The sequence below is a fragment of the Cupressus sempervirens genome, chromosome 10, assembly GCF_028749045.1.
Source record: "Cupressus sempervirens isolate cs-2001-9-10 chromosome 10, ASM2874904v1, whole genome shotgun sequence".
NCBI lineage: Eukaryota > Viridiplantae > Streptophyta > Pinopsida > Cupressales > Cupressaceae > Cupressus > Cupressus sempervirens.
The window spans coordinates 55,315,461-55,335,176 of record NC_143127.1 but is presented as its reverse complement, the minus strand read 5'-3'; the positions used below and the strand labels follow the sequence as shown (position 1 = coordinate 55,335,176).

General features: G+C 35.1%; 1 protein-coding gene across 7 annotated transcripts in view; it reads right to left on the bottom strand.

Moving 5' to 3' along the window:
* The window catches only part of LOC149532531 (biotin--protein ligase 2-like), a 101,461-nt gene that overhangs the window by 17,971 nt on the left and 63,774 nt on the right, over nt 1-19,716 (bottom strand). For 5 of the 7 annotated variants that reach the window (XM_089807679.1, XM_089807677.1, XM_089807682.1 and 2 more), the window contains 5 exons: nt 18,814-18,934; nt 18,349-18,504; nt 6,251-6,296; nt 4,802-4,871; nt 4,635-4,711 (listed from right to left, as the gene is read on the bottom strand). In XM_089807679.1, coding sequence (XP_089663805.1) covers nt 4,635-4,711; nt 4,802-4,871; nt 6,251-6,296; nt 18,349-18,504; nt 18,814-18,934 — 470 coding nt within the window. The remainder of the gene's footprint in view (nt 1-4,634; nt 4,712-4,801; nt 4,872-6,250; nt 6,297-18,348; nt 18,505-18,813; nt 18,935-19,716) is intronic. The other 2 variants (XM_089807680.1, XM_089807681.1) reach the window with 1 other exon arrangement.

Genomic DNA, 19,716 nt, shown 5'->3' with positions numbered 1-19,716 from the left:
GTAATAACACCCTCTAAATAGCCTCCTTCTAATCTATACATTCTTTTCTACTTCTACCTTTATTTAATAAGTTTGGCATGTATGCTTCTCATTTAAGGAATTGAAACAACACGACATAAACAAGAACACTTTTATTCATTTATTGTTTGTATACAATATGCTACTGTATGTACATAATATAACATTGTGATCTCTTAGGGTTCACTTCATGTTTCCCTTGCGATGGGTCTTATTCCTCTCTTCTTCCTCCCTTCGGCATTCCTCCCTTTAGCGGTAGTAGTCTTGGAGAACTTGTCGTCGTCATTCTCCCAATTGATTTTCTCTCATCAGTTATAAAGTGCCAAGAATGTCTATGCCAACAACTCGGGGAGATGACACATCAAATGATCTTCTATTGGATGTACTCTGAGGGGACTCCACATGACACTCTAAAATATTCCTTCTTGTATGACTTCCCTTTGCACGTGTGTCTCAATGGATGTCTGAACTAGTGAGATGAAGTCGGTTATCAACTCCTGCTCACCTTTGAATAATTTTGGGTTCTCGTTTTCTTGACAGCTACTCTCCTTGTAGTTTATTGGTTTCCCTATGACTTTCCATTTGCCATGAGCACTTTACTGCTTCCCAGAATCGCAGAGGCAACGCACCAAATGTTTTCCGCCTACGATAAAAGTAGTTTAATGCATGCTATTGTCTAAGAGTTATAACAAATGCAACTAAAACATTTGACATCCGCTATGTATTCCATTAATATCAATCAGAGTTTACATCAACACAATGTTACCAGCCAAAATGATAATGCAAATAATAATGATATCGATTATGCCAATGATGCCCTCTTTCATCCGAGGGAGTGTACATATAACCTATGAGGGGGTGCAACTTTGAACCATCGCAACCACAACTACCTATCCCTCAACCATGCTAACTACCAACGACATGATTAACATTAACAACATTTATACAATACATATGATTTTGCCAACAACATTGATGTCCCATTTTTGGGACACTAGTAGTCAATTAAATAGTTAAATTCTCAAGTGTCAAATTAAATGACATCTTAGCTTTATTATTTAAATAAAGCATTAAAATAACATTTATGGAGCCAAGTGAAAAAATTAAGTCATTTTAAGTTAAAAATAAAAATTAAAAGACAAATCGAAGAAATATGAGGAGGCAGGCAGAGGAAAATGAAGTCACTAGGATGTGTTATAAAAGAACTTTCAAAGGCTCATTCTCTTCATGCTTGGTTTTATGTTTGAATTCTCTTGGAGATATTTTAGAAGCTTGGCTTTTAGCAAGTTTGAGGACGAAAGCCCTTGAGCTTGGAGACAATGTATGAAAATCCATTTTTTATTGGATATATCACTCAAGTGTCTCACATGTGCTTCAAATTCACATTTCTAGTTATCCAATTCGACTAAGTTTTGTGACTACGATTGAATTTTTTTTTGTTGTTCTACTAAGATTTAAATGCAATATGCATTTCTCCTTTCAGAATCTCTACTTGAATTGAATATTTTATAATATTTCACGATAATGTGCTAGTTAAATCAAAATAAATTGCATGCAAATTATTTGTTTAAATTCCTGTAGTAAATATATGGAAATAATATCCTCGGGGATATTTTACAAGCAAAGTGTTTTGTGTAGCATTTTTGGATATCATCCTTACGATGATTATCATTTTTTTCTTCTTTACTTTTCCATTCTTCAAGAAAAGAAATTTCTGTTGCATAGTTGCTTGAAGCTAAGGAAAGATTGTCTGCTGTGACATTGTTGTTGTGCTTTTGTACTTGAATATTTCAATAAGATGCATGTGGTTTGTGGGTGCTTGTGGGCATCTGCAAAGGATTAGTCTTGCCCCAACTCCCCAAATTGGCTATAAGACCAAGGCAAGGCGTGTTTGGAACTAGGTTGTGCATAGGGATACCCCTATGGTAGTTATAAAAAAAAAAATCATGCTCATACAACAGGCCAAAAGAAAAGACTAAGATTTTTTCCATTTAGCTATCCCCAATGATTTGCATATAAAAATTCTACAATGACTTGCATGTAGTGATAAATGCCACATGTTTGTTTCACAATAATTCAAACATGCATCAAGCACATGGAATTTATAATCTAGCACCAAGTATCAATGAAATTTCTTACACATCATGGAGGTATTTCAAAGAGTAGTAATGAGCACACATTGCCTTAACAATTGCGACCATGTTTGTTTCATTTTTACAAACCAATAGGGTGTTGGAAATGAAGAGAGTACCTGAGAGGGGATGGGTGAATCAGTTACCACAAAAAACAATTCCTTGTCCCCAGATGTCAAATCAAACTTTTCATTGATAATACAATACTGTCCAGCTTGATTAAAACTAAGTTATTGCTGTCACTCGGTTAACAAAGCAGTCTTATGAATATTAATTTGTTTTAACCTTTAGTAACTTAGTTGTAGAAACATAAAGCATAAAGCAATAACATGAACACAAATGACACCAAGATTTAACGTGAAAATCCAATTTGGGAAAACCATTATGCAGCTAATTACAATAATTAGTTGTAATTATTGCTGTCCAGCTTGATTAAAACTAAGTTATTGCTGTCACTCGGTTAACAAAGCAGTCTTATGAATATTAATTTGTTTTAACCTTTAGTAACTTAGTTGTAGAAACATAAAGCATAAAGCAATAACATGAACACAAATGACACCAAGATTTAACGTGAAAATCCAATTTGGGAAAACCATTATGCAACTAATTACAATAATTTTCACTCTTCTGAAGCGAGCCATGTTAGGAGCCAACCCTGTTAAAGGTTGCAAAACATACTATTAAAGTATGACCTTGTTAGCGGATTTAGATCACCCTATTAGGAGTGGCCTAGATAAAGGTCTTTAAACACTTCAATCTTGAAATGTCACCTTGTTAAAGGATTTACAATATGACGGTTAAGTCAACTCTATTAGGAGATTTCTTCACTGTTACAATGGTTAGAAGGTAATAGTAATTTGACCTGATTTGTGAAGCAACTTCTTTTGTAGATTTAGATCTCTGTTTAGGCTTGACCTTTGGATCCTTACTCATTAGAATATTCTTTGCAGCTTATCTTCCACACTTTCATGCTTTGCCTTTTCGATCATATATCCATCTTATTCCATGTACATCACTTATTCATTTTATTCACTATTTGACTTTCCTTATATATCATAAGCTTTGAAGTGTCGACTTGAATATGCTTTCAAATAATCATTAAACATCCAAATAATCAGCCTCAATCAATTAATTATTAGACAAGTGTATTGTGTTGTCACTCAGTCAATATTGAGATTGATCACTTAGTTAACATTGCAAGTTGGATATCCTTCATTGCCTGACTGCTCAGTTAACACTGAATGTTCTTCATTCACTAACTGCTTGGCCAATACTAAATATGCTTAGTTAATACTGCAAGTTCTTCATAACTCGGTTAGTATTGACATTTGTGTAACATCAGTGGCAACATACAATTTTAAGAATTGTTTCCAACATAGGGCACAATCGAAAATCCTTGTATAAACCAAATGGAAAGATGGTTAAGAATAAATGTGAGTTATGAATCAAATTATCCATGTCCATCCCAAAGGTTACAAGTTACAAAGATAATACACAAACGAATTGCGAGATAGATCTTCTTGGCAAATCAATGAACATGGTGAAAATGTAATAGAAATACATGAACAAATGCAAAAAAAAACATTGCATGATTGAGAGAGATGAGACATAACAAAATAAAGCTCTTATATATATCATAAGCATGATATGACAGATAAGAATACAATGATGGACCTTAAGTCTAAAATGTTTAACTCCCACAGACCAAGTCCTAACAAAGATTTTTACCATTAAGACTGTGTTATAGAAGTGATATTTGTATGTCTTCACATCTATCTTCCTTGAATTAAGGAGTTCAAGAAGATATAACTGCGAAAAGTTATATAACAACAGGTTGCAAATATCATTCGTGACCCAACTTTTTCAATTCCATTGGTCATTGTATAAGGTTAAATGTCATTGAATAACGTGGATATTCTCAAGCATGATAATGGTCCAAGTAGTGCTTGTGGATCCCAACATATCAATAAAGTTTGCAAGTTGCAAGGTTGTTTGTTGTGTGATGTAAAAGTTTGGCTTTAAATAATGCAATTTGTGTAAACTTGTGTTAGAAAAGTGTGAACTCAAGCCAAAGATTCTTGTACTTGGATAAATTAAAGGTAACACTAAGGCATAGATATTGGTAGATATTTAGCTTGTGCTCTTCCTTATCTATTAACAAATAATTTACTTTTTATATAGTGCAACCCAATTTCCAGTGCAATTCAACAGCAAAATTTACTAGAATCAACTAAAAGATGATCAGCTATACCATCATTTCCTTTTACCAATCTCAAATCTCTTTGCAAGTTATGTTTCTCTTATGCCAATTATTAAATCAATTTTGTACCATGGAATACAAATCAAAAGGGGGAGGGCAGGAGAATTCAAAATAGTGGGCGTTTAAGGACAAGGTTGCCTCATGATCTTGGAAGTGTTTCCAAGAATTGTAGGCAAATGCTCATGAGAATGCTTCTAAAGTGGCAAGTATGAATCATAGCATACCTATTTCCATCCGGATGGAGCTCATATTTATTGTTCTCATCATCAATTGCCAGTAAATATCCAGATGAAGTTAAACCCTGCATAAAATACAAGTCCTCAAGTAAAAGTAAAAGCATTATAGACTTAACAGGTTTACAATAAACAACACAAGATCAAGACCAGCATACCTTAACTGTAACAAAAACATTTGATGGATCAAGGTTCTGATGTCTTTCCTCCAGAAAAACCCTTTGTCCACTGGAAATAAAACTCGTCACTTCTCATCAAAGAAAATAATAATTCTACTTTAAAATAAAAAAAGATCTTCCTCATCCCAAATGTTCCCAATGAACCACATAATTATTATAAAAACAAATTTCCCAAGCTCTACATATAAAATATTAAAATACAAAGAATGCATTATCAATAGTAAATACTGAAGAAGTTTAGTAAACCGCGAGAACACCTCTCAAGCAAGTAAACAAAGCCCTTAAAATGTGATCAATACAATTGAAAAGAACCTCGTGAAAGTAAATTATGGTCTCTTTATCCATTTCACAGAAGTCAACCTAATACCTAAAGCTTTGATGTTGTTAAAAAAGGATGTTAGCTTCCAAAAACAGAGATCCTGGAGCTTGGGACAAACAGTAATATGTGATAACATTACTAGCTATAGCAATGCAAATAAATAAGGCAAAGTTGCTATTTTTGCAATTCATAGAAGCTCACAATTCATCACTCCCAAGAACATACTAGACAAAATTCAAGGACAAAAACAAAGGCCTGAGTTTTGTATAAACTTGTGGAAATGAATATATGAACTGATTGTGTAACGCATGATCATATTAGCGGTTATAAAAAAGTTAAAAAGTAACGTGAAATTGTTGCCTTAGCAACTCAAGAAAGTGCAAAATTATATTGCCCAATTGATCATCTAAAACAAAATATGGATAAAAAAAGTGAAAATGTAATATACTATTGCAAAAAGTAATTCTGAGCAAAACAGATTTAGAAAATGGCCATTGAGAAAGATAAATCTTAAAAGACACCTAGTTACATGTATATATGGGCTGTTAACATTTTACTTGGAATTAATTATAAACAGACAACTAATATTAAACATAAACGAATCTAGGTATTGTTATATTCTTGATCCATCTCTGAGAAGTAGCTTCCAAAAGAGAGATTTTGAATTTTGTAAATGGTAAAATATACAATGTCAAATCCACACAATTCCTTCATGTCCTGTTATTTAATAATAATGCAACACATTAATAATGCAAATAAATAAATAAAATTCTTATTTTTTATCTTTCATAGGCGTACAGTTGTATGTGTCACATTGTAAATAGAAATCATACCACTTAGATTGATATTCCCTCAGTCAATCATTTCAATTGACAAATAATACTAATTCATTATTTGATAACTGTCAGTGAGACTAACAACTGAGTTCTAGACTAATCTTTAGAGAAAAAGGCAGAATCTGCAAGGCAAGGTAAAATCACATTGAAAATCATGGTATGGCCAGCTGTATGTGCATTATATTTATCTCAAAATTGAGAATATAAACATGAGCATGTAAATATATAACTGACAACCAACAAAAATATGCCTTGGAATTGCATCGCAAATACCTGTGCAACCACTTGTCATAGTACTTGCTCTCAAGGGTTGAAAAACCTACATGAATAATTAATAACAAATAAAAATGTTATCATGTGGTCTCAAATTTGCCTTCAAGTTATGTCTTATTCTAAATACAGACATTCAAACTCCAATCCTAGAGAAAATTCCAACAAATTAGGCTTTTATAATTGAAAACGCTGATAGAAGTCCTAATTGTACTTAAAAAACAGTCCTAATTGTAAGACAAAAACAAAAACATAATATATCTACAAAACAGCCAGTGGGCAATCAGTCTACAAGCACCAATATTACTGTCAATTACAGAAGTAATTACTCAAACTATATTTTTATCTCATTCAGAATAGAATGTAATAAATTGATGGTAGAACTCAAGAAATGTAAGACAGTGGTCTGATTGGATTGTAGATGTAGCACACAGATAAGAAAGAAACATCTTGAGAGTTATGACCACCAATTTTCAGACTCAGAAGCCATGAGTTGATAATTATCTGAAATGAAAGACAACCTCTAACACTAACTCCATGTGCACCCTCTCAATTGGCAAGGTTGTATTCACAAGAATTAACATTTCAATTATTTTGTCTGATTTAATTCAAAGTATACAATAAATTGATCTTACTATATGCCTAAAACTTTTTCCCATATACTGGTTTCTTACAAAAACGGAAATCTAATGTCAATTAATCATGCACAATACCTTCATTTCTGAAGGTATATCAGATAGGAGTAGTGGGAGATCATAAACTAGGGAGGATATTTCTCACATTATCACCAACTTACAGTATTAGGAGGGAGATAAAATATGAGAACAATATGACTGAAGTTCATGAATTAGAATGAACATATACCATGGTATCAGTAAATATTGACAGCCATCGAAAGGAGAGAAAGACAGGTTAACATCGAGAAACCTCTTGTGGTTAAAAACTCCACCAGATTTGTGGTGTAACTCACTCACGTACTCAACAATTTTACTTACACTTTGATAAAAATTCTTAGAACCATTCAAGAGCTTGGAAACACCCACCCTTACAAGATCAAACTCAACACTTTCCTACAATTATTCAGTCATCTACTATGAACTTCATCAACATGAGCTAAAACATTCACAAATGCTCCCAAATATGAGATTAAAAGTGTAAAAAGTCTGGAATGACTCCAATGATCCATAGAACCAGTCTGACAGAATTACAGACAGGGGTTTGGAAGCCAAAACCATAGTTTAAATACTCTCCAAGTACTCTGCAGGACTGCAACTCTAGAGTCCTTGAGCTGGTTGAGCCAAGTCAAGCAGACTCTCATGCAAAGTCTAGCCAAGTCTTGGAGAGTGCTCAACTAACTTACTAAGTACTATGCCATGTGCAATGATTTTCAACTTTTTATTTCATCTACACATTGATCTGACCCCTACAACATAAATACATTTATGCAGCCAAGGACGAGCAGAATCAAACCCAAAAGGATGTCTCCTCTGCCAAAGAGTGTTCCACAATGTCCCATACCATCTCCAAACCTTCTCAAGCATCAAACAAGTATGTCACTATCTAGAAACATGCTATAAAAATGGGAAAGAAGGAAAGAGAGAGAAATACAAGAAATATACCATTATAGGAAAATGACATTGTATAAAAATGATTGTGAATTTAACAGGCCACACATGGATAACAACTACAACCTACAGAAGTCCCAAGCTTAAAAAATCTTGACACCAGTGTTAGTTACCTTTGTTTGAATTACTGAATCACAACAAATAATTTGTGATTTATTGATTTTCCAAAATGGAATTTGTTTGGTCACCGAAATTGCATGAAAAAAATTTAGCTTTGCAAAAAGATTACAATGCACTTGAGCAATTTAACAGGAAAATTAATCAAATCAATAGTGGTGGAAGTATTATTTATTTGAATTCTATCAAGACTTTATATGACTTTCCTAGTTCACAGAAAAGGATTTATTGCCTAGTTGTTTCTGTAATTAACAATAACTGTCCAATGCTTGAAAGGAATTGTGACACTAGTCCGCATCTTAATTTTTTATGGGTTTGTTATAGCAAGTTGATTGAGATCTCTACAAAGAATGCCTATGATATGTTGGTAAAAGTAGATATGTTTCATGTTTATGTTGGCAATATTTAGGAGGTGAATGATTCAGATAAATCTTTGTCTACTAGGCTTTGTACTATTTGGTGTTAATTTGTTGAACCATAGAAATGTTCCTTTAAATAGTTTTTCGTTGAATATGAAGCTTGTTCTTGGGGACACTTAGTTTGCTAAGCATAGTTCTTGTTTTGTTTATGGCGAGAAAGAGACTAATGAGCATATTTTCCAGAGTATTTGCAGGAGTATCTCTGGCCTCTGCAAAGAAGCCATTGTTAATCTTATTTCTTTGAAGATTTATGAGAAAGTTGGCAAAATTGATAATGAGATTCAGAAAGCGGGAGCATCCATTGAGAACTGAAAGGGATGAAGATGATCGATCTCAATCCCAATCGAGCCCAACAAAGTAGAGGCCTGAGCTTACCAATAACAGGCCTTCGCAGCAGGGTCAGAACTAGTGACAACAATTGAGGAGCAATAAGCCAGGTAGGGGTATGTGTGGCAACCATCAACAAAGTCAGCAAATCCCCGAAGACGATGAAGAAACCAAATCAGATCAACAATGGTCCCAAGCCTAAAGGGATTGTAATGATCCCATCTTTTAGCTCTCACGTTCTCCAAAGTCTAAGTGGAGGATAAGAAGAAATTAAATTAATTTCTTATAAAGTCATTCAATTTAAAGGTGACTTTGTATTTAATTAATTTAATTATTAATTACAAGGGAGTAGCTTCTAGGGTATGTATTAATTATTGGAAGGACGGAAGCCTCTCGTCATTTAATTAATTATTGCTAGGGAGGGATTTCTAGAGAATGCATTAATTATTGGAAGGAGGAAGCTTTTAGCTCTTGCAATTAATTAATGTTTTAGTTCCTTCTAGAAGGATGAAGAAAAGGATAATTGGGCTGAAAGTCTCATTGTTGAGCATCGGATTATTGTATCGGATGATTATGACTTGCATTTGATAATAACTTGGATGTGTGAATTCATATCTTTTTTGGCAATAGGGGACGTTCATTCTCTGTTGTAACATTCTAGACGTCATTCCCTTAGGGTTTGGCCTTTGGAATACATCTCTTTGTACTTGATTGTAGCATTTTTAGAATTAATATAATTTCAGCAGTTGGTTCAGCTTTTGGGCATTCCTGGGTGTCCATTACAGTGGTATCAGAGCTATAAGTCCTGCCATCCTATGGAGATCATATTGATAGCCGGATAAAGATGTATATTAGTCCAGATCAAGATGTGATGTTCAGACAGTTATTGGGTACATTAGAGAAGAGGCAACGTATGCAACAGGAGCAGAATAGGTGAATGGATATGATGTTGCAGCTTATGGCTAGACAGATGGGCATCAACATTGATGATTTGTACGTTGCTCCAGAGCATAAGGTAGTCGATTTCTCAGGTGGGATCGAGACACGTATAGAGCCAGCTAGCTATGATGTTGGTGATGTGGGCATTTCGACAGAGTCAATAGAGACATACGTGCAAAGTCAGGAGACCACATATGAAGCCTTGTCAGGGGATGATGACGTAGCAATAGTGGAATTAGGAGAATGCGAGGATACTATCATATCAGCAGCCACTTCTATGTCAATTGAACCATCCAATGAGGAGATTAATGATTTAAATGCAGTGGTTGATGTATTTTCTAATGAAGCCACACAAGTTGTTGATTATGAGTTTTCATCAACTACAAATTCAGTTCAGTTTTCTGTTGCAGCAGTTAATGCTGTTCCTATGTCCATATATTTCAATGCGGCAACACCTATTGTTGATACAGTTAGCATGAGTACATATGGTTCACCTGCAGCTACATTTTTTTCAATGCATGATAGTAATAATATGCCTTCCAATCCAATATATACTATGTGGATGGATACAGGGAAGAAGACATTTCATATATCTTCTACGGAGTTGCCTTATGGTGACATTCTGACTTCATCAGCACAAGTTTTGAATTCTAGGCTACAGGGGTTGGTCCTGATGATGCGGGTTTGCAGTTGGTATAACTTTCATATGGATATCACATATTGGGATCCAGGTGGAGGTTGGAGTCCATTATGTTACTTAATTGCTTGAGGACAAGCAATTTCAAGGAGGGCGGATTTGTAATTATCCCATCTTTTAGCTCTCACATTCTCCAAAGTCTAAGTGGAGGATAAGAAGAAATTAAATTAATTTCTTATAAAGTCATTCAATTTAAAGGTGACTTTGTATTTAATTAATTTAATTATTAATTACAAGGGAGTAGCTTCTAGGGTATGTATTAATTATTGGAAGGACGGAAGCCTCTCGTCATTTAATTAATTATTGCTAGGGAGGGATTTCTAGAGAATGCATTAATTATTGGAAGGAGGAAGCTTTTAGCTCTTGCAATTAATTAATGTTTTAGTTCCTTCTAGAAGGATGAAGAAAAGGATAATTGGGCTGAAAGTCTCATTGTTGAGTATCGGATTATTGTATCGGATGATTATGACTTGCATTTGATAATAACTTGGATGTGTGAATTCATATCTTTTTTGGCAATAGGGGATGTTCATTCTCTGTTGTAACATTCTAGACGTCATTCCCTTAGGGTTTGGCCTTTGGAATACATCTCTTTGTACTTGATTGTAGCATTTTTAGAATTAATATAATTTCAGCAGTTGGTTCAGCGTTTGGGCATTCCTAGGTGTCCATTACAGGGATGGTCCCCTAATTCAACAAGAATAATACTATGTGGGGTGGACCAATGGCATTTGATAATACATGGGAGGAACAGATGAACCCGCTCAATTGATGCCCATTGTGAATCTAGGAGAGAAGGCCCCCACACCACCGAGCCATATAACACTATCGATTTGACTAAGGAAGTTTGGGAGGGATAACTTGGACGTAGTGTCTTGAAAGTGATGTCTGAAACACTGTCTCTCCAACATGACTAGGGAACCCAACCCTTTGTTAACCCTGGGTTGTATGGCGAGTCCCAAACTAAAACAAGGTTCAGAGAACTTATCACCGAGGTAAGTATATGAGGAAGCAATCTCAATATCAAGCCCTTGAAATTAGAAATGGCGATGAGAGGTCTTCAAGTAGTTGAAACCATAACCCGAGTCTTACCTAGGTTCACAACCAACTACCGCAATTCACAAAAGGAGGCCAGCCCATCAAGAAGCCTCTGAAGACCTTCTCTTGAGGAGCCTCGAGGAGGCCATTAGAACTACATTGTCACTAAAGAGAATGTAAATCAAGACTTAGTGTAAGTAACAATGAGTCACAAGGAATCTCTGAGAAAGGCCTCAAGCTCATCAATGTAAATGCTGAACAAGGTGGGGAAGAGAGGGCAACCCTACTTCACCCCAATGGTAATTTGGACCAGATTAGAGAAACCCTCTGGAGTCTTGAATCTGCCCATAACTGTCTCATACAATCTCATAATCGCTGTTAGTAAAATCTCTAAGATCCCAATATCCCTAAGCCCCTAAAACAAGTCACTTGAGGAATAGAATCAAATGCCTTACAAAAGTCCACGAAACAACAATAGACTTTCACCAAGTAATGTTGAGCCTCCCCAATGATAGTCTGTAGTGTCAAGATATGGTCCATGGTCTAGAAATCGGCATGAAAACCAGTCTGGCTCCTCGCCCGACAATGCCTCCTATCAAGCTCTCTAGATTTGTAATGTCCCAGATTTAGCAGGTCTCTGGAGTATGGTTTTGTCAGCTCATCATCATGACCCTCCTGGGCTGATGTCTAGATTTGGGGGTTTTTGTCGGTCGGTTGCTATTTAAGGACTTACTATTTTTAGGAAGTCGCTCATGGCCAGTTGCTATTTTTGAATTGAGCAATTCAGGCAGGATGATCAACTAACTTTGGATATCTGTTCTCTCTTTGGGCTTTTTGTGTTGAAGTCATATTTGTTGAAGAGCATGTCAGCCTTAATGATTATTTAATACACATTTAATAATTATTGTACTTTAAATTATAAAGTGTTAAGACTTTATATTATAAAGTTGCTTTTTAAGTGAAAGGTGTGTGGGTGAAGCTGAATGGCTCAAATGACATTATAACTTGTGAGAAGAGAGACATCTTGCAATATATATTGTCTTTTCTCATATCATCTAGTTGAGGGTTTGAAGAACTTCTGAGATCGTCTCTGATAATTGTGCTAAGGTAAACAATTATCAAATTCTCCTACTATGTCTAATGTGGCTTGGAGATATTTGAGAGTGTTTAATTATTGAATTGTGGAGGTTGCATGACCTTGCTGGAAGGTTACATTGGTGGTCAAATTTGTTTGGGAAGTTTGCAATATTGGCAGCCGTGGCCAAGGAAGAGACTGTACGGTAGTAACATTGCATACTCCTCCTTGTGTTTTGCTTTGGAACAATTGTGGGAGGCCACGTCTTCATCTACTAGAGCTTATGTTTCATAGAGGCAGCCGTATTAAGGTAGAGAAGGTGTCACATCAGCAGCAGCCCCCTTACAAGTGCCCAACAATCTGCACTTTGTTGACGGCAAGGGTATTCATCATTTACGGCTGGGATTAGTAGTTAAGGAAAGACATTTGGTGGCACAACTAGGCATATTAATATTTATGTGTAATTCTGATTTGAGATTTTCAAATTAAATACAAGAATTTCCTTGCAATTAAAATCTGATTTTACATCCTCACTTCAACATTCAATGTAATTAATTTTACATTTTGAACTTGGGAAATATTGAATAAGTTAAAAAACATATAAACATTGCAAACAATAAATTGTGCACGATATTCAAAATTGGGAGCCAGCAACGATTCTTTACAGTGGTACCAGAGCGATTTCTTGCCAGCCTGTAGGAATTGGGCTCAAAAGCAGTTATTAATGGTTAGTAATTGATCCATTATTTCCTATCATTGATGACAATAGGAGATTTGTGTCGGGTATGCACTACACCCGAAGGGAACAAAATTCGCCTCCCAAGGAAGGAGAGCTTGAGATTTAGTTTGGTACAATAGGTAGTCCGGGTGGTTCTGGTAGCATTGGATTATGACCTGCAGATGCTGAGGTTGATAGAGGTGCCCTTCAGGCATTTAGGAATATTGCAACTAGGCAACAATAGGTGATGGGAGTACTGCAACAGTTATCTGACACCTTACAGCAGTTAGTCTTACCTTGAGACCAGGGTAGAGAGAGAGTTCGAGATGTTTTAGTTGGTTCTCACAGGACACGTGTGGATGAGGGACCCAAGGTTGATGACAAGCATAGGGTCGAGGATCATGTCAGGATGGATGATAGGGTGGATAGGACGATTATATTGGTGCATAGGACCGGCCACAAAGACCCACTTTCCAAAGACCAGAGTTGGATGCAGGTAGCACCACTTCTAATGCCACCCCATTTGTTGATGATGTTCTAACTCATTTTCATGAGTGGGATGCTCTTCCTCAGGCATTGAAGGATAACTTGAGTTTTGATAGATATTTGACATAGAAGTGTGAGTATTCTAGGAGTAGGCCTGCTACTAACAAACAACGCCCTAGGCACACAAAACTTTAGCAAACAACTGGTAAGATGACATTGGCTCATTTTGATGGGAGTGGTAGAGTGACTGCTAGAGCTTGGGTCCACAAGCTTGACACCTACCTCGCTTTGCGTCCTGTGACTGAGGAGGACGCCATCAGGTTTGCGGTGCTACACCTTGACGGAGTTGTGCACGATTGGTGGTATCATGGTTTAGTATCTCTTCATCATGATCAGATCATATCATACCAGGAGTTTGTTGACAGGTTGATAGAGCGTTTTGACAAGGACCCTGAGGTTTATTTTAGGGAGTTGGCTTAGTTACAACAAATAGCTGGTTTGGAGGTATTTATTAGTGAGTTTCAGAGGTTGTCAGTGATGGAATACGACATATCTGAGAGGAGGGTCATGCTTTTCATTGAGGGACTTGTTGGCAGAGCTAGAAAGAGGAAGATGTGATTGTATTGATATATTTACTTCTAGACTTCTAGTTTGATAGAAACTATTTACTATTTTGCTTCCCGCCATCAACATTCCTCATGAGAATGCGATTCTGTACCCACTATGCATTTATATATATATCTAAACTCTGCTTGTTCCTTTTGTGTTCTCTTTAATTAACTCATTAAATGCATCTTGTCATTGAAATTCGCAAAAAAAATGTATTTTTTATTAAATTTTAGCAATTTTTTAGGTTCTCGAGTTTTTTTAAAAAACTGGCCAATTTTTTCTCAAATAAACTTTTAGGGGCTTGGCAAGTTGTTGGCTTTGGTGAGTTCTCCAACTACAATTGCAGCTATTACAGGGTATGTTTCATTCAATAGTAAAAGAAAGGGGGAGATGATAGATTGCAGGATATTCTTCAACTGCTTACTTTATGGTTCAAGCATGGAGCTACAACTAAAGTGCAAGAAGCATTAGATGATGGAATTAATCTCATGAATTTTGGTACCTAGAGGTGTTTCCAAAGAAATTGAACTATGATTTGACACCAACCTAGAGAAATATTCTATCTTTGTAGAGTTCACAATTATATATTTGGAAAGATTTTTTTTTTATATCTCTTGGTTGTAGAAAAAGGATGCAACAAATTATAAGATGGGAATGTTGCTTTAATATTCAAAGGGAGATGCTTAGCTTCAGAGGGAAGTTGCATTCTCTTTCTTATTGTTGTGATCAAAATAATTCTTGATTAAGATGGAGTATTTATGGAATCCCTTCCAATTTTATTCATGCTTGATATTGTAGAATTTGAGAATCTTGATGGAAAACAATTTCAACTGTGCTATTATGAGTTATTATGCATGTGAAATTAATAAATTGTAAGAATCAACTATGATAACTCTCACTCTGGAAAGTGAACATCATGTTGAGAGAGTCCATGATGACATCACGTTGAGAGATTTTGTGATGGGAGTTGGATGTCATGTTGAGAAATTCCATGACAGTTCACGTTGAGAGAGTTTGTGATTAAAGGCTTAGTTGTGATTCTTACAAGTTTACCATGTTGAGTGATTCCATGATTATGAGTAATTTTTATGAACTATCATGTTGAGTTATTCCATGATTTTTAACTATGAGTAAATTGTTCTCTTAGTGTCATGTTGAGAGATTCCATGACAATATCACATTGAGAGAATCTGTGATAAAAGCTGATTTTGATTCTTGCAGGCTTTTCATGTTGAGTGATTTCATGAATTTTATAGGATCTATGTAATTATATTTTATCATTGACATTTTGATTGCAGCCTTGTGTGACTGTTCAGCTAAAGATCTCTCTCTTGCTAAGAGGTAGTGTTGGATTTTAAAGCTACAATAGAGATCTTTATCTCTTGGTGTTAAGACCATTATGGTCACCTTCAGCTGAAAAGGACATTTATGATAAGTTATAATATTAAATATAATGACGTGTTATTTCAAAATGCGTTAATGCATGGAAACCTGGAGAGTTGTATTTGAAAATAAAGAGTTATTGAAGGGACCTTCGGTTAGAATGTGAAGAGTCTCTCTTTATGTCATATATATCGCTTCAAGCGAAAGGCAATGTAATCTTCAATTTTTATCAATAAAATGATCTTTCGTTGTGTGTGGCTGGGTTTTTCCCTTCATTCTCGAAGGGTTTTCTTAGGATAAGTCTATGTGTCTCTTGCATATTTTAGCTCTTCCTTAATTCAGTTTACCTTTGTTTTCTGAGCTAGATCTAACAGTTTTCAATTGAATCCTTAATGTGAATTTATATTTTTAAGGATACATTTTTGTTAAAAAAAGAATAGTGGATGGAGATTTACAATTTTAAAAAAATTCAACCAAGGCTTAAATCATATTGTTTAGGCACTTGAAACCAAATAAATTTGGAGATTGTGTGTTTAAGTTGTGATAATTTGGAAAACATTACAGGCTGACATTTCATGGACAAGTTGAGATTGAAACTTCCATTTCACTATGGGTTATTGGTCAAAGGTTCTCATGTGGTTCATGGATGCCAAGTGTAAGTATCATCTATTGGCCGTTTGGAATCTCCATTCCATAGCTTACCGCTGAAGACTTAAAAGGGACGTGACTGGAAATATCAGTTCATTTGGGTTTTGAATGAATATCTTGCTGAACATGGAGATTGTCCTCTGATTGCTTGACCAGAAGGTCCCTTCAAGGCTGCCATTGTTGTTCAAGCTTGTTACCACTGGTCTTGGCATAGCTTTAGCATGATTTAATACAGCAACACAATCCATTGCTATCGACATGTGATAGGCAATCATTTCAGGCTGCATTCAAAAGTTTCCACTTTTGCAAGGCATTAAAGGGCATATCAGAGAAAGAAGGCTGCAAAAAACTATATGAACTGATTGCTTGATGGCCCTGGATGATTTCTGTACAAAACTGAGTTAAAGATAAATGCTGGGTGTTGGAGTCATGAAATTGCATCTTCTGGAAAAGTTCCTATTGGAGTCATAAGAAAAAATAAGATAAGATAATCTATTAATGTCCAACAAGAGACCACAAACGGGCCTGACAAAAAATACAACAGAAGCCAAGAAGGCAGCAGGACCACCAAACGGTATCCGAGAAAAAGAAAGCAAACAGAACAAGAAGCAAATAAAGAGAAACATAACCACACGAGGGGGTATGTGAAGAAATACCAAATCTATGCTTACAGTGTTTGCTATTCTAATAAAAGAAAATATGGATGCATTTATCTTCAGCATTTGTCACAAATTGCTGTGCATTGAGTTTGATTGAAATAAAGAACATTTTGGACTGCTATTACATATTTTCAGATTGCTGTTCATATCAGACTGAGCACTGTTTTAAATAAGATTAGTATTGGCAGTTTATTTCTGATATTTCATATTCCTTATGAGCTCTTGTTGGGATCTTAGTTTAGAAATCCTGCTCATTTGATGCATGAATAAGAACGGTCTATGAAACTTGACAAAAGAAACACTTGCAAATACATTTTGAAAACAATCTGTGATATCAAACAAATAACTCAGTGTTCAGCATACAATTGAAATGTTTGATACTCTATGCTGGCAAAACTCTTTTATTTCAAAATTCAAATTATAAAGTCGAAGATTGACAATTTTGATTGTTACTGTCAAACAATATCTGATTTCTAAAGAGATGATAAATAAGTATGGGTGATAAGCACGTATGGTCATCTTAATTCTTATTTTTTGGAGTTGGGTGAATCAAGGAGTCAAAATAGAGATAAGAATAACTAATGTAAGGTGAGGTTTGCTATTAACAAGCATTTTTCTCGTAATGTTATTGTGGCCTAATGATGTTTGCATTGTCATCTTTGTAAAACCCAGTGTGTTTTTGATAGATGCTATGTTATAGATAAGAACTGACTAATATCAATTGATGAAGAGAATATGCACATCATTAAATCCTTCAAAGATAAATAAAAAATTTCCTTCATTAGAGCTACTCGAGTCAATGTGGTTGCAGATGCTGGTTGAAAGTTAGTTTCACTTCTTTTAACATACAAGAAAGTTAAATTCCCCAATCATATATCTCCCATAAACACTGCTGGAATCTCTCGATCCCAAAAGTAGTTTCTACAAACAGTCACTTGTGAGAGCAATCAAGTGAAGAAAAAACTTCAAGGGTTGTTGGAGCAAATGGTCATACACCCAGTGACCCAAGTACATCACCATGTAAATCACCCATTGTCATGGGACAGGAGGAATATTCTGTAAGGATGTGAATAGAATGAATAGCATTGTATAAGATGAGCATCAAAAATAGTTATCCACTCCCATGGATGTATATAACTCATTGGACCAGCTTTGGCAAATAAATTTCACCAAGCTTGTATGAAATACTATGCATGGAAGCCCTCTAGACAAAAACAAAGTTTTGTGAGCCTAATGAATAATGTATTGACATCTTATAAGGGCTTCCAAAAGCCCAGATGCACAGAAAGAAAATAGAAAAATACAATTTGAGCTGAGCATGTGATGATACTATCAAGAAGTATGATGAAGTTTGGATGTACCTTGTCTCAGGAAAATATCTAAAAGAACTTCAAATCTTCCAAAAAAAGCAGCTAGAAGTTCTTCCCTCCTTATCAAATGTGAACAACTTGTTAGCTCTTGTAGTAACGCATTCAAACATGTTGTAGGTTTCTCATTATCTAGATTCAATCCAATGCCTGCATCATTACAGTAGTGTTAAACCTTCTCAAAACTTTTGAAAAGTCATAATTACAAACTCAGGTTTAAAGGCACGAATCATAAAATCAATCAATATTAAAGATAAAAAATAATGTCGTAGGATATAATGAATGGGAAGAAAAAGTGCAGAATCTATCTAAGAAGTGCTTCACTAGGCATACTCAAAACCACAGGTATTATGTATTTAATGAAGAAAGTTTCAAAACCATAATTCACAATTTTGAAAGAACCAAAGGCATTAATTTAATTTTGGGCATTTCACAAATTATGAATCAAACACTACTGACCAATTGTGACGCTGAATTTTTTGGAGCTGTAAGTAGAAGTACAAAGGATGCCACCAACTTTTAAACCGTTTGCATAAATATCATTGGGCCATTTGATTCTCACATTGGGAATTGGTGCACACTGCATAATTGATTGTACTGGTGTGTTAATTGAATTCCTAAAACAAATGACCATCTTCATAACTACTAAGAGATCATTTTGATCAAGAATCAGACCAGTAATTAAATTGCCTCTTTAATTGATTCAGTTCATGTCCTTGCCATAATCTACAAAATGCACAATTTATTAGCAACAAAGTGACATGGATATGTTCAATACAATATTTACAGAATTTTTCAAACAACCAATATCTTGGGCCTTGACCTTTTTAATAGGAAAACCCTTAAAACTAGAATCAATGTGGTAAATGCCAAAATTTGCAATGCCTGGACTCTAATCAAAATTCCATAGTATAGAACAAATGGAACTACACAACAGAGCCTTCATATAGATATAACCTACAGTAAGATTCCATGTCTAACCCCTTATACAGATAGATATGCCCTAAATGGATTGAAATTTGTGGTTTAACCCCTCATGGATGATTTTATCTGCTACATTTTCTTAAACTCTTGTGTGATTTCATTAAAAACAAGGGTAGTAGTCTTCACACCTCATATGAAAGGAGACTATTAATTTCTTTAGACCTGGCAAAGGAAATTGTGGATAAAATTGTGTTTGCACGAAATAATCTATTCTTTTTGCATAAGAATGGTGATGTGAGAATGGACTGTCCTAATATTAGAAATAGAAAGAATACATCCACAGAAGGAGAGAGCATAAATAATGATGTTTGTTAGTGGTATGAATAATGTTTCATAAGAAGATATTATCCCAGTTTGCAACAAGACTATTGAGAGAGA